The sequence below is a fragment of the Chionomys nivalis genome, chromosome 2, assembly GCF_950005125.1.
Source record: "Chionomys nivalis chromosome 2, mChiNiv1.1, whole genome shotgun sequence".
NCBI classification, from domain to species: domain Eukaryota; kingdom Metazoa; phylum Chordata; class Mammalia; order Rodentia; family Cricetidae; genus Chionomys; species Chionomys nivalis.
In genome coordinates, this window is record NC_080087.1 from 93,849,906 (window position 1) to 93,865,726 (window position 15,821).

Below are 15,821 nucleotides of genomic sequence, written 5' to 3' on the forward strand. Positions count from 1 at the left end.
GGCTTGCCCACAGGCCAATCGCAGCTGAGGCCGCCTCTTCTCAGATGACTCTAGTTTGTATCAAGTTCACATGAAACTAGCTGTTAAATATCACATTTTACAGAAATACAAAACCAGTTCTCCAGAGTCATATAACTACACAAAATTCCACTATTTTAAAATGAAAACTTCCATTTCTGGAAATGCCATATCCACATCAGCATGTAGCAAGTATTTTTGTAAAAACACATGCTTTCGCCTGTACTCTTTGAGAATGTATCTCTGGTACTCACTCAGACTTCTTTTCACAGGTCTCAGAAGATTCTTCAATCCTCTTCTCCAGCTCCAGGACAGCCTCCTCCTTGTGTAAAAGCATCTGCTGTGTCTGCGTGAGCTCTTCTGCTAAAGTCTTCAACCTGGAAGGAGGAGTCACCATTATCAATAACACACTAAATACGCTCATCTGCATATGCCCATCTCTCAGTGTGGCCATGAGGTGCTATCTGGAGAAGGCGCCTATCCTTAGGAACCAAACTACTCAGGGTATCACAACACTTAAGACATTCACAAGTCAGAGACCCTAGGGTTACTCTGCCATGTGGCGGGGACAAAGTGGGGGATGCCATGAGTCACAGCTGTAGAATGGGGGCGATTCTGATATAACCCTAAGAAAAAGTTTAAACAACAGCATAAGAACCACACAGGGAACAGTAGTCAGGGTGTCCTGCTCTCAAAGAACAACAGCAACTGCCCGTGTCAGCTTGGCCACATCTGAGGAAGGAAAGGAAGGCTGTCACATTCCTATGCTCTCCCTGTCCCCTACATGAGCCCAGCCAGCACTTCCTCCCCCAATCCTTCAGGCATTGTGCTATATTTTGGACATTACCATGCCCTCTGGTTCACAAATTAGGGGGTCTCTGGAGTTACTAGTCCATGAACATCTCAAAATAATGGGGGTATGATACAAATACGGTAAGCCTATGGAATGAGTGAACACAGACAACCCTGCTAGAACAGCATGTCCTCGGAATGCCCAGCAGAACTCCTACCGCAGGCCTGCCATGCCACCCCCACAACATGCCCACTAGTTTCCAGTCATTAGATAGTCCAGAAGCTTTTCCAGTCCTTGACAACAGGACTTTCAAAACTTTCATGTTGTTCAATATTTTTCTTGCTTTTTATATAATTGCATTTATTTTTCATTGGTTTTCCCTCTCTTTGACATATCTTCTCTCACAAGTCATTCATTTCTTCCCTTGCTTTATTTTATTAACTTTTAACATTTCAGAATCTATATTATTTTTGCCCTTCTTTTCTATTCTCATCAGTAATGTAGTTGTTTTTCTTAACTGGTTCACACAGTATTTCTATATCTGACTTGAACCTATATCGTCACTGTGTCTTGCTTTTCTCCTTCTTCAACACCACTGGGGATTGAGGCCAGCACCTCAAAGACTTTGGAGAGGAGGCTTTGCTGCTAGCTACATACACACCATCCCAGTTGAGAGAAACTGTCCTTTATTCTCTACCCACGACCTACTCACAGGCAAACCTTTCCAGATACTACAGATAAAGGACACCACAACCCCCAGCTGATAATCCAGCTCCAAGAAACCACAACTGGAGGGAGCCTAGAGTCCTGTGCCCAGACATTCAGCACTTAGCAACAGCAGAGTGACAAATGACAGGAGGAATGGCACCTACGAAGTTCATATGGACCTTTCCCATTCCCTGAAGCACACTCTGCTAACTAGGGGGAACTAGCCAGAGTGCCCCATCTGTAGACCATTTTTTATAGCATCATATATACATGAAATACCATAGCCAAACTGCAATATTATCATGTATGCTAATAATAACATTAAAAAGTGTAAGAGAGACATTCTTTACATTTATACATCCCTACAGATGGATAAATTGAAACACAGGAGCTCAAGAAACATGAAAAACAGCCAGCAATTGTTCTCCAAGTCCCTGATTTCCTAGCAAATTACTCCAAAGAATTCAAAAGACTGATTTTAAAAATGATCGATGAATTTAAAGAGGATACAAATAAACAGTTGACTAAATTAAGGAACATAATATAGAACATGAAAGAGCAATTCAATAATGAGAGTCTGAAAAAGAACCAAACAGTTATACTGAAAATTAAAGGCCCAATTAATCAAATAAAAAAACTCAAATCTTCATCTATAGACTGATCAAATAGTGAAAGACTACTTAGGCCTGAAAAATTGTCACTATATTCAGATATTAAAAAAAAGAAAACAAAAATGTGAAATAAAAAGAATGGGCTAGCAAAATGGTCAGAAGGTAAAGACACTTAGGGACCTGATTTGACCTCAAGAATCTATACCACATGTCTTAGAGTTTTCATCACTGGGAAAACAAACAAACAAACAACAACAACAACAACAACAACAAACTCTCATCCATTGCTGGTGGGAATGCAAACTTGTGCAACCACTTTGGAAATCAGTGTGGCGATTTCTCAGGAAATTTGGGATCAACCTACCCCAAGATCCAGTAATACCACTATTGGGAATATACCCAAGAGATGCCACATCAAATGACAAAAGTATCTGTTCAACTATGTTCATAGCAGCATTGTTTGTAATAGCCAAAACCTGGAAACAACCTAGATGCCCTTCAATGGAAGAATGGATGAAGAAAGTGTGGAATATATACATATTAGAGTACTACTCAGCAGTAAAAAACAATGACTTCTCGAATTTTGCATGCAAATGGATGGAAATAGAAAACACTATCCTGAGTGAGGTATCCCAGACACAAAAAGAGGAACATGGGATGTACTCACTCATAATCGGTTTCTAGCCATAAATAAAAGACATTAAGCATATAATTTGTGATCCTAGAGAAGTTAAATAAGAAAGTGAACCCAAAGAAAATCATATAGTCATCCGCATGGAGAGGGGAAGTAGACAAGATTGCAGGGCAAAAACTGGGAACTTGCGGGTGAGGTGGCATGGGGCAAAGGGGAAATGGGATGAGAAACATGAGAAGGGGAGGATGGGAGGAGCTCGGGGGATTGGGATGGTTGGGATATAGGAAGGGAGGATACGGGAGCAGCAAAGTATATATCCTATCTAAGGGAGCCATCTTAGGGTTGGCAAGAGACTTGACTCTTGAGGGGTACGCAGGTGTCCAGGAATATGTCCCCAGCTGGTACCTTGGGCAACTAAGGAGAGGGAACCTGAATTGACCCTATCCTATACTGATGAATATCTTGCATATCACCTTAGAACCTTCATCTGGCGATGGATCGAGGTAGAGACAGAGTCTCAATTTGGAGCAACGGTCTGAGCTCTTAAGGTCCAAATGAGGAGCAGAAGGAGGGAGAACATGAGCAAGGAAATCAGGACCACGAGGGATGCACCCACCCACTGTGACAGTGGAACTGATTTATTGTGAGCCCACCAAGGCCAGCTGGTCTGGGACTGAATAAGCATGGGTTGATTCTGGACTCTCTGAGCATGGCGGACAATGAAGGCTGATGAGAAGCCAAGGACAATGGCACTAGGTTTCGATCCTAATACATGAACTGGCTTTGTGGGAGCTTAGCCTGTTTAGACGCTCACCTTCCTGGAAGTAGATAGAAGACCTTCGTCTTCCCGCAGGGCAGAGAATTTGGACTGCTCTTCAGTATCGAGAGGGAGGGGGAATGGTGTGGGGGGAGGAGAAGAGGAGTGGGGATAGGGGGAGGGGAGTGGGGGGAGGGGGCAATATTTGGGAGGAGGGGAGGGAAATGGGAAACGGGGAGCAGGTGGAAATTTTAATTAAAAAAGAATAAAAAAAAAAAAAAAAACCATGAATGACCAAAAAGCAAGCTGGGGAGGAAAGGGTTTATTTGGCTTATGTTTCAACATTGCTATTCATCACTGAAGGAAGTCAGGGCAGGATCCCAAAAGCACGAGCTGATCCAGAGGCCATGGAGAGGAGCTGCTTCCTGACTTGCTTGTCATATTTTGCTCAGCTCACCTTCTTTTAGAGCCCAGGACCAGCAGCCCAGGGATGGCACCGCCCACCATGGACTGTGCTCTCCTCAATGACTGATTGACAAAATACCTTGCAGCTGGGTCTCAAGGAGGCATTTCCTCACTGAGGCTCCTTCCTCTGATGACTCTAACTTGTGTCAAACTGGCATACAAAACCAGCCAGTACAACCAACCCCTTGTCAACTTGACACAAACACATCACTAGTAAGCCACATCCTTTTCTTTCTTACTCATCCCCAAGATCTCACATAAATAATTTTAAAAGTCCTCCAGTCTTAAAAATTCAGTCCTTAAAATTTCAATCTTTTTAAAATATCCAATCTCTTTTAAAAGTCCAAATCATTTATCTGTGGACTCCTTTAAAATCAAAATTAAATATCTTCTTTAAGACAGAAGAACCAGGGCACTGTCATAATCTTAACCAAGCAAAACTAAACTCCAAGAGTATAAATAACTCAATATCCAACTATCTGGGCTCCACTCTCGATCTTCTAGACTCCTGCAAAGGGCCTGAGTCACTTCTCCAGCTCCGCCCTCTGCAGCACACACATCTTGTCTTCAAGGCACCGGCTGCCTCCACTCCACTGCCGCTGCTGTTCCTGATGGTTCTGGCATCTCCAAAATGTGGGGGTCCCTTGCTGCAAACGGGCTGCACTTTCAGCAATAACCTCTCATAGGTTCTCTTCATGGTGCCAAGCCTCAACTTTTTTGCTGACCCCTTCAGTCCTGGACCTTCACCTGCCACTGAGGCTGCACCTTCACCAATGGCCTCTCCTGGTCTCTCACAGTGCACAGCCTCAGCTGCTCTCCATGACACCTTCATCCCTCCAAAACTAGTACCACCTCGGTGACTCTTACACATTACGGAGTCCTGCTGCCAGTATGAGGTACAACCTTGGTTGCCTCTGGAACACAGCTTCTCTATGCTCTCAGGAAACACTTCCCAGAATATTTTACATCAGTGATGCTGGTCTCTTCTTAAACACTGCTAATTTCTCAGCTCTAGCTGACCAGCATCAAATATCCCAGCAAAGCAAAATTTTGCTTTAGTAGCTCTGGTATGTAAGTAATCACAACTAATTCTTCATTCCCATCTAATCAGAACCACAGAGTCTTAATTCAAAATAACAAATAAGCTGGCCAGGCAACATCAGAATAGTAAAGAGCAATTCGAAAATGAGATTCTGAAGCAGAACCAAACAGTAATGCTGAAAATTGAAATCTCAATGAATGAAATAAAAATCTCAGTTCAAATCTTCATCTGCAGACTGAACCAAGCAGTGAAAGACTACTTAGACTTCAAAATGTATCACTATATTCAGATAATGAAAAGAAAACAAAGAAGTAAAATAAACAGAATGGGCCAGCAGGAAAAGGCCATGGAGGAAAAAGCAAACAGCGGGAAGGAGAAGGAAGGGAAGCAGATGGAGAGCTCGGCCAGTCCCCTCTCTCGTGCTGTCTCCTCCACAGCCCTTTCCTATCCCTTCTGTTCTCTCATTTCTCCTCTTCCCAATCACTCAGCTAAGCAGCTCTTTACTGAAGACAGTTCTTGCCTCAGCAACTCTCTGAAACACTAGGGAAGTAACAAGAAATAAATGACCTCAGGAAACTAAACTTTTACTACACAGATTTCAAAGCAAGAGAGACAATGACTGAAAAGAATGAAATTATTAAATTATTTGAAAAGCCTTTCCTTTCCACTAGTCCTCTTTAAAAAAAAATCCAGAGTAAATGAATTAAGTGCAGGAGAGAAGGAGAAATACATTTTAGCAATTATAGCTTACACAGCAATAAGATAGCAAATGGAAAAGCTCCTTCGTCATAATGCCATTATACAGGCTTTATGTGCAAACACAACAGGAACAATTTAAAGGGTTTACTCTGTATTTTTAAATGATGCAATATTATAAAATAAACCAGTTAGTATCTGAAAACAACACAGGGAGACATAATTAGCATTTGACTGTTTTTAATATGCACTTAAATTCATATGATCCTCACAATAAAGTATTATTACCTTCATTTATACCTGGGAAACTAAGGCATAGAAAATATGAGGATTTTGGCAACAGTCATATCGCTGATAGATACAAAGGCTGGTATTAGAGCCCAAGCAGCATAAATACTGAATCCCTCCTCTTAACTACTCTGTCTGTCTTAAGGAATTCTACCTATCAGAAGTTATCATGTATAATAATTATGTAAACACAGAAGTACATAAAGGCAACAATACAAACATGTTTACTGAGGTCCTACTCATAAACGCAATAACCAAAGCTGACTATATTATGGTGCTAATGATATTTTTCTGATTTTATAAGCTTCGGGCCCCACAAAACCTGGATCCAAACAAATAGAAACAACCTAAATGTCTATCAATAAAAAGCTGAGTCAGTATTGTGCAATGAAACCTGGATCCAGAGTAAATATTTTCTCACTTTAAGTTGATTTTTCACATGTTGTATGTAATCTAAGCAATATTTATTTTCAATAAAACCTTAAAATACAAAAAGAAAAAAAGCTGAGTCAGATAAATTACTCAGGAATATTAAAACACTGTCTGACACTGATAATGGTCCATAGCTCTGTATGCAAACCACTTTTCCTGTGTAAGTAGCTTCTGCCCTTCCCTGACAGTCCTCCAACCTCCACCACTTGCAACCCCACAAGCCTAGGTTCAGACCTGGGTCCATAAACCCTCTTCATTTGTGAACTCCCTTTGTCTAGCGGAGACCCAGAACCACCCTCTGGAAGCCACCTTTGTCTGGTCCAGCTAAGCAGATGGCTCACCAGCTTTACCTGCCCTGGCTCAGAAAGAATATGTATGTGCACTGGCCCATCTAAGGAAGGCCGGATTATCACATCAGCCCCAAGCAAAGGAAGAAGTACACATGAGCAGGTCACATCACATAAACAAAAACAACATGAATGGCTAGAACAGCACGTCTCCTGTCAAACCCACTAGTCCTATAGACATGTGCTCTATTGAGAACTACCTATATGAACCCCAGGACACAGCATTTAAAAAAACAACCATAAACTTTGTCAAAAACTTGAAGAAATTTAAAACTGACATAAACAAACACTTGATTGAACTGTAAGAGGATAACAATAAACACCTAAGTGATTTCCAAGAAAATACAAATATGCATCTGAATGAATACGGAGTATAAATCAGGATTTGAAAACTGAATTCAATGAAGAGATTGGAACATTGAAGAAAATGCAAGCCAAAATAAAGACAGACTGAAAAACTCAATATCCCAGTTAGAAAACTCAAGGGAAAGCCTTTTTAAGTATAATGAATCAGGCAGAAGTTAAAATATCAGGACTCAAAGACAAAGTAAAGGTTCTAAAAATAAATAAAGAAAATGAAAAATATTTAAAGCACAGGATAGAATCATAAAGGAAATGTGAGACATCATCAAAGGAGCAAATCTTTGAATTATAGTCAAAAGAGGGGAAAGAATCCCAAGACAATGGCTTTAACAAGATCAGAGAAAATTTCCCAAAACAAAGACATACTGACAGACACAAGCACATAGAATGTCAACTAGACAAGACCAGAAAGGAAACACCCAACAGCATATCAGAAACACTGAATAAACCTAATAAAGAAAAAAATCTTCAAAGTTGCAAGAAAAATAACACAAGTCGCATATAAAGGAAAAAACCCATCAGAATAACACGTGATTTCCCAGGGGAAACTCTGAGAGACAGAAAAGCATGGAGCAGTACATTCCAGTCCTAAAAGAGCACAGCAGCTAACATCAACCACTGTACCCAGCAAAACTACCTACCACTTCTTATGACCCCAATAACCCAAAAACAATTCATTTAAGAACAAAGAAAGAAAGACTGGATTACTGACAGCAGTGTTCTTAACTGAAGAGAGAAGCACAATCAGGAGACTCTAGAAAACAAAGTCAAGTAAACCTCAACAGATACAAAAAAAACAAAACAAAACAAAACAAAAAAAACCTGGAATAACCCCATATATCTTAACGGATCACCATGGCTTAAAATTAGAATTCATTTTCTTTTTTCTTTTAATTTTTTTTTTTAGAAAAAAAATTAGAATTCAACAGCAACACTAATTCCAGAAAGCCCACGAACACATGGAAATTAAACAATGCTCACCTGAATCATCGATGGGTCAAGGAAGAAATTAAAGACTTTCTAAACTCAATGAAAATGACCACACAACATACCCAAATTTATGGGACATAATGAAAGCAGTATTAAGAAGAAAGGTCAAGCACTAAATGCCTAAAGAACTCCCACACTAATGAGTTAACACAACACCTGAAAACTCTACTACCAAAAGAAGCAAACTCACCCAGGAGAACTAGACAGCAGGCAATAATCAAATTGAGAGCTGAAATCAACAAAATAGAAGCAAAGAAAACAATACAAAGAATCAATGAGACAAAGATTTGGTTCTTCAAGAAAATCAACCCAATAAACAAAACTTTATACAAACTAACCAAAAGGCTGAGAGAGAATATTCAAATTAGCAAAGTCAGAAATGAAAAGGGGTACATAACAACAGACACAGAGGAAATCCAGAAAATCATTAGGTCATATTTCAAAACCTGTACTCCACAAAATTGGAAAACAAAGTAAATGGATAATTTTGTGGATAAATATCACTTACTAAAATTAAATCAAGACCGGATAAACAAATTAAATAGACCTGTAAGTAGTAAAGAAATAGTAACAGTCATCAAAAGTCTCCCAACCAAAAAAAGCCCAGGACCAGACGATTTCAGTTCAGAATTCTATAAGATTTTCAAAGAAGAATACCAATTCTCCTCAAAATGTTCCATATAATAAAAACAGAAGGAACATCGCCAAACTCTTTTATGAGGCTACAATTACCCCAGTACCCAAACCACACAAAGACATTACTAAGAAAGATAATTACAGACCAATCTCACTCATGAACACTGATGCAAAAATACTCAATAAAACACTGGCAAATCAAATCTAAGCACACATCAGAAAAATCATCCACCATGATTAAGTCGGCTTCATCCCAGAAATGCAAGGATGGTTCAACAATACAAAAATCTGTCAACATAATCCACCATATAAACAAACGGGAAACACACACACACACAATCATGCCATTAGATGCTGAAAAAGCCTTAGACAAAATACAACATCCCTCATGATAAAAGTCTTGGAGAGAGCAAGGATAAAAGGAACATACCTAAACATAATAAAGGCAATATACAGCAAGCCAAGAGCCAACATCAAACTAAATGGAGAGAAACTCAAAGCAAACCCACTGAAATAAGGAACAAGACAAGGTTGTCCACTCTCTCCATATCTATTCAATGTAGTTGTTGGGATTCTAGCTAGAACAATAAGACAACAAAAAGGACATCAAGGGGATACAAATCAGACAAGAAGAAATCAAATTCTCACTGTTTGCTGATAATATAATAGTTTACATAAGCGAACCCAAAAATTCTACCAAGGAACTTCTACAACTCATAAACACCTTCAGTAATGTAGCAAAATACAAGATTAACTCAAAAAAATCTTTAGTTTCCTTTTACACAGATGATAAATAGGCTGAGAAAGAAATCAGAGAAATACCACCATCCTTCACAACAGCTACAAATAGCATAAAATATCTCAGAGTAACTGTAACCAAACAAGTGGAAAACTTGTATAACAAGAACTTTAAATCTTTGAAGAAAGAAATTGAAGACACCAGAAAGTGGAAAGATCTCCCATGCTCTTGGGTAGGTAGAATTAACATAGTAAGAATGGCAATCTTACCAAAAGCAATCTACAGATCAATGCAATGCCTAGCAAAATTCTTCACAGACCTAGAAAGAACAGTACTCAACTTCATATGGAAAAACAAAAAACCCAGGGTAGTCAAAACAGTCCTATACAATAAAAGAACTTCTGGAGGCATCACAATCCCTGACTCTACACTCTACTACAGAGCTGCAGTACTAAAAACACCCTGATATTGGCATAAAACAGACAGGAGGACCAATGTAATCAAATAGAAGACACAGATATCAATCCACACACCTACAAACACCTGATTTTCGACAAAGAAGCAAAAAATATAAAATGGAAAAAAGAAAGCATCTTCAACAAATGGTGCTGGCATAACTGGATATCAACATGTAGCACAATGAAAATAGATTCATATCTAGCACCATGCATAAAATTCAAGTCTAGATGGATCAAAGACCTCAACATAAAGTCAACCACACTGAGTATCCTTTGGGTATATGCCCAAAAGTGATATTGCTGGGTCTTGAGGAAGGTTGTTTCCTAATTTTCTGAGAAATCGCCATACTAATATCCAAAGGAGCTGTACCAGTTTGCATTCCCACCATCAATGCAGGAGTGTTCCCTTTACCCCACATCCTCTACAGCATAAGTTGTCATCGGTGTTTTTGATCCCGATCATTCTTATAGGTGTAAGATGGAATCTCGGAGTTGTTTTGATTTACATTATTCTGATGGCTAAGGATGCTGAACATTTCCTTAAGTGTCTTTCAGCCATTTTAGATTCCTCTGTTGAGAGTTTTGTTTATGTTTGTATCCCATTTTTAATTGGATTATTTGTTCATTTGATGACCAATTTCTTGAGTTCTTTGTATATTCTGGAGATCAGCCCTCTGTCTGATGTGGGGTTGGTGAAGATCTTTCCCCATTCTGTAGGCTGCAGTTTTATCTTGATGACCGTGTGCTCAACTATGTCCATAGCAGCATTGTTTGTCATAGCCAGAACCTGGAAACAACCTAAATGCCCCTCAACTGAAGAATGGATAAGGAAAACATGGTACATTCACACAATGGAGTACTACACAGCAGAAAAAAATAATGACATCTTGAAAATTGTAGGCAAATGGGTATAGCAGAAAACATCATATTAAGTGAGGTAACCCAGACCCAGAAGGACAAATATCATATGTACTCACTCATAAGTGGCTTTTAGACATAAAGCAAAGAAAAACCAGCCTGAAAATCACAATCCCAGAGAACCTAGACAACAATGAGGACCCTAAGAGACATCTAATTAATCTACTTGGGAAGTTTAAAGTAGAAAAAGACAAGATCTCCTGAGTAAATTGGGAGCATGGGGACCATGGGAGAGGGTAAAAGGGGAGGAGAAATGGAGGGAAGGGTGTGGAGAGAAATATATAGCTCAATAAAAACAATTAAAAAAGAAAAAAAAAGATAAACTCTGTCTTGAAAAAAGGAGGTGGCATTTCATTCTAATCAAGGGATAAATTAATCAGGAAAATATAACAATATTGAACATATGCACAAATTTTTTCATACCAAATTTCATCTTAGAAAAAAATCATACTAGTGGAATTAAATATACAGATTAACAAATCCAATAATAGCAATGTCAAAAGGTGGGGACTTTCTCCAATACAGCCATTCTTGGAGAAACTGTTTCAGCACAAACATTCTGGTGTTCCTGCTCTAAGATGCTTTCCACCCTTTCTTTCCATGTTCCCTTTGCCACGGATGCTGTAGCTGTGATGTGGATGTCTCTGTTGGCACTGTGCTCACCACCATCTGTTGAATTCTATATGTCCAGCTGTGGTTTTCTGGAATGACCCCCATTTGCTGTAAAGACAGGCTTTGATGAAAGATGATAGCTACTCTCATGTGCGGTTATAAGGATAAGATTTGGGATATAGTAAGAAATCATGCTGGTCTGGCAAAGTGACGACAGTAGATTCTTGTCTCAGGTCCAGGACCCCACTATCTCTGGAAAGTGAGCTAATTTTCTAGCACTAGGCATGGTTTTTTTCTTACTGAGTGGGACTTAATCCCGCTGGATAGCTTTGACTACCATCCAAGTATGACTGCTCTTTTTTGCACCTTTATGCATTTCTTGTCACGCAGGTAATTGTCCTGGAACATAGATGCTGCATCTGGATGAGAATAGTTCCTTACTGTTCAAAGTAGTTTAAGCAGTGTTTCTGGAACCATGGAAGCTAGACTGCAGGAAAGAGACTTCCAGGTCAGATCCAGCAGTAATTACCTGAGCACTGTGTCCTCGATATACGCTGTCTTTTTTTTTTTTTTTTTTTTTTTTTTTTTTGGATTTTCGAGACAGGGTTTCTCTGTAGCTTTTGGTTCCTGTCCTGGAACTAGCTCTTCTAGACCAGGCTGGCCTCGAACTCACAGAGATCCACCTGCCTCTGCCTCCCGAGTGCTGGGATTAAAGGCGTGCGCCACCACCGCCCGGCTAGAAGCAACCAAGATTACACTGATAATCTATATTGGTTTAGAAGTCACTTGGACTACACTGACCAACCATGAGAAAGTGGGTACTTTGTTTTGTTTTTTCTGACAAGTAGAGGGGTTTTGTCAGGTCCTGGTTACATGGAAATGCAAGCTCCATCCATCACTTTCTAACTGTCCTATGAGAGAAGTAGGCAAGGTTTAACTTCCTGAAGATAGGGAGTGGTGTTTTTGTTAATCTGTGGCTCTTGCACAGATCACTGTCAACCGTGTTAACTTCTTTTAAGATTAATGTGCATGCATGTGTGTGAGTGTGCATACATTCTATATATTGTGTATAATTTTAGGTACATATAAACTATGATTCTTTGAGGCTTTTATCAAAACTCATCCTTGGTGTTATTTGTCCCTCATTCCTCCTTCCCAGTTGGAGTCCTCCCCTTATTACTCTGCTTCTTTCTTCTCCTGCTATCCCTCCCCATCTCCCAACCAAGGGCTTATACGTCACTGGTTTCTGTGGTTACTGCATGTTCTACACTCACAGCTGGGTTTTTGGAGCTAGACACCACAGATGACTTCCTATCTGATTTTCATGTATATCCTCCTGTAAGGTTTTATAAATTTTAACATCTGTATGTATCAATTACATTTTTTCCAGCTACAGAGGGGTTTGAAACCAGAGCCTTGCTCATGAAAAGGAGGGGAGAAATGTAATTATAGTCTTAAAAATAAAATAAAAAATATTTGTGTCATGATATAAAAAAACTTCATAAAATCTTATGGTGCTACAACTACATTTTAAAGAGATATCAGAAACATGATACTTAAGCCAATTCAACCCTTTTCAGTTTTTGAAAAAATAATCTAAAGTCATAATTAAAATAATAGTATTGGAAATTTAATGTAATAAAAAATTATATGTAAGTTCTAAAATCCTGTTATCCACAACAGGCATTTTAGAAGTGTTTATCTTTTCATACTAGTCAATCTTTAATCATTGTCCAGTTATATTAGGAGATAGCTAGATAGCAGAGTACTTGTTTAACATGAGTTTACTTAATGTGTGTGTATGTGTGTGTGTGTGTGTGTGTATTATATTCCTAAATATGCCCTGCTCAGTACATATGTTATTTGTATGTGTGTTTTCAGAGCTACCCACTTAGCACTGGATAACCAATGGATGTGCCCGTCCCTGGGGGACCACCTCTCCTGTTCCTGGCTTTTCCTCAGCTGCCTATAGATCTTTGTAGAGTTGGGGCCTTGTGGGTTTTCCTCTGTCTACTCTGTCATGTTCATTGGTGTCATCCTTGAAATCTTTGAGCCTTTCTCAAGATGAACAGAAGATGGTTCCTAAATAACCAAGCAGTCAGACGTTTCTGTTGAATGTTTCAAACACAGCTCAACCTCCTCTACTTCCAAGCCAACAAATCCAACTATTTCTTTTAAACAGTGTGCTTTCCTCAAGCTATCCTAACACCCGCCTTCTAATTCTCTGACATTTTCCCAAAGCTTTCAAGTCACCAATTTCAAAAATATTCCTTGAATACAGCCTGACAAAATTTTAGCTATGTCTAATTAGAGATCAGTCATTAACAAAATAGTCCACAGTACCGAAAGGTCAGTTACCTGAAAACCACTGCTCTTCTTATTTTGACACAATAGGCATCTACTGGTAACAAAAATAAATGAAATGCTGTATGCAGTACATCAAGATGTGTGGCACTCAAAATGGTGCACAGCCACTAACTGTGTCACTGTGACTTATACTGTGGCCACATATACTTGCTGTCACGACGCAACTACCTGATTCTGTTGCTGTGAAATCACCCACAGATGGCAGATAAATGAACATGGTTGTGCACCAATAAAACTTTACTTGTGTACTCTAATGCTCAAGTTTCACACAGTTTTTATGTACCATAAAAATAATGCTTTTGATATTTTCAGCATTTTAAACTATTAATCCTACTCTTAGTTCATAGGCTCTACAAAAACAAAATGGATCTGACTCTCAAGTTCAATAAATACATTGCTAACTTGGGTTCCACAAGATCCAAAATCATTACCTCTCTACATGTTACTATTACTCAGTGAGGGGACTATGTTTATATTCTATTAGAAAAGCTAAATATGTCCTGATCCTAAATTCTCTTTAAAAATTTACTGAGCAACACAAAGCCTAGGGATTAGGCCTTACTTTAGATCAAAAGATTCAGCACTTTACACAATCTTGTAGAATTTTAATATGTTATATTGATAGGTATTAGCATACTAAAGAGACTTTGCTCAAGATTGGAAAATACCACCAAAAGAAATAAAAGTCTTAACCTTAGCACTGGTATTAATCACAATTACTTTTTGGATGGCTTGTATCGGATGTTCACATTTGTCTTTGTTCGGGTTTCTATTGCTGTGATGAAACACCATGACCAAAAAGCAAGTTGGGGAGGAAAGCGTTCATTTGAGTCACACTTCCACATTGCTGTTCATCACTGAAGGAATTCAAGACAGGAACTCAGACAGGGCAGGATCCCAAAGGCAGGAGCTGATGCAAAGTCATGGGGGGGAGGGGGAGGTATGATACACTTGGCTTGCTTTCACATGGCTTGCTTAGCCTGCTTTCTTATAAAACCCAGGATCAAGCCCAGGAATGGCACCACCCACAGTGGGCTTGGTTCTCTCCCATAGATCACTAATTAAGAAAATGTCTTACACTTGGATCTCACGGAGGCATTTTCTCAACTGAGCCTCCTTCCTCTCTGATGACTCTAGCTTGTGTCAGGTTGACACATAAAACCAGCCAGTACAACATTGTTTGGAAATAACTCCTGATCTTTAATTCCCCGCAAACAACTGCTTCTCACCTCCATGGTCAGAGGTAATGCTATGTAGAATGGTAAGCAGGACTGCCTTCAAGTTCCTGCCTGACTTCCCTCAATGATGATGGATCACAACCTGAACTTGTAAGCTAAACAAGCCCTCCATACCTCAAAGCAGCTTTTAGTCAGGGCATCTGTCACAACTACAGAAAGTAAACTAGAATAGGAGTAGACGTCTCGCCTAACATACCGAAGCCCTTGATTTGAACCTTAGCACTGCAAAATACACATACAAGAATACACAAACACACATACACATGTCTGTCTATCTTCTACTCATACCTTGGATAGATCCTGTTCAGTGAAATGTGGATAAAGTGAATCTACTACAGTATCACAGATTTATTATCTTTAATTTATTGGGTGGGGGGGGGTCAAGGTTTCATCATTGAATTAATAAATAGTGATGTGTTGAGATAACTAATTCTATTCTCATTGTACTCTGAAAGCCAATAAAACAAATCATTTGGCCACAAAATCTCTGCTCAAAAGCTCTTAACAGGTAGCTATTTTTAATATTACCACATTATTTTCTAGTATCTATATTTTCATTCTATTTACTGTTCATTAAAATAAATGATCAATTTTAGTACTAACTTCTTGGGAGTATTAATCTTGTAATTTTAAATATACCATAAAACACACTGATGAATAGTTACTGGGGAGCAAGGTAGCAATAACAAAAACTCGGGAGCAATGGATA

General features: G+C 39.1%; 1 protein-coding gene across 3 annotated transcripts in view; it reads right to left on the reverse strand.

The window, feature by feature from the left end:
- Window positions 1-15,821, reverse strand: part of Fer (FER tyrosine kinase) — a 333,973-nt gene that overhangs the window by 240,526 nt on the left and 77,626 nt on the right. For all 3 annotated transcript variants that reach the window (XM_057755315.1, XM_057755306.1, XM_057755297.1), the window contains one exon: window positions 273-395. In XM_057755315.1, the coding sequence (XP_057611298.1) occupies window positions 273-395 (123 nt within the window). The remainder of the gene's footprint in view (window positions 1-272; window positions 396-15,821) is intronic.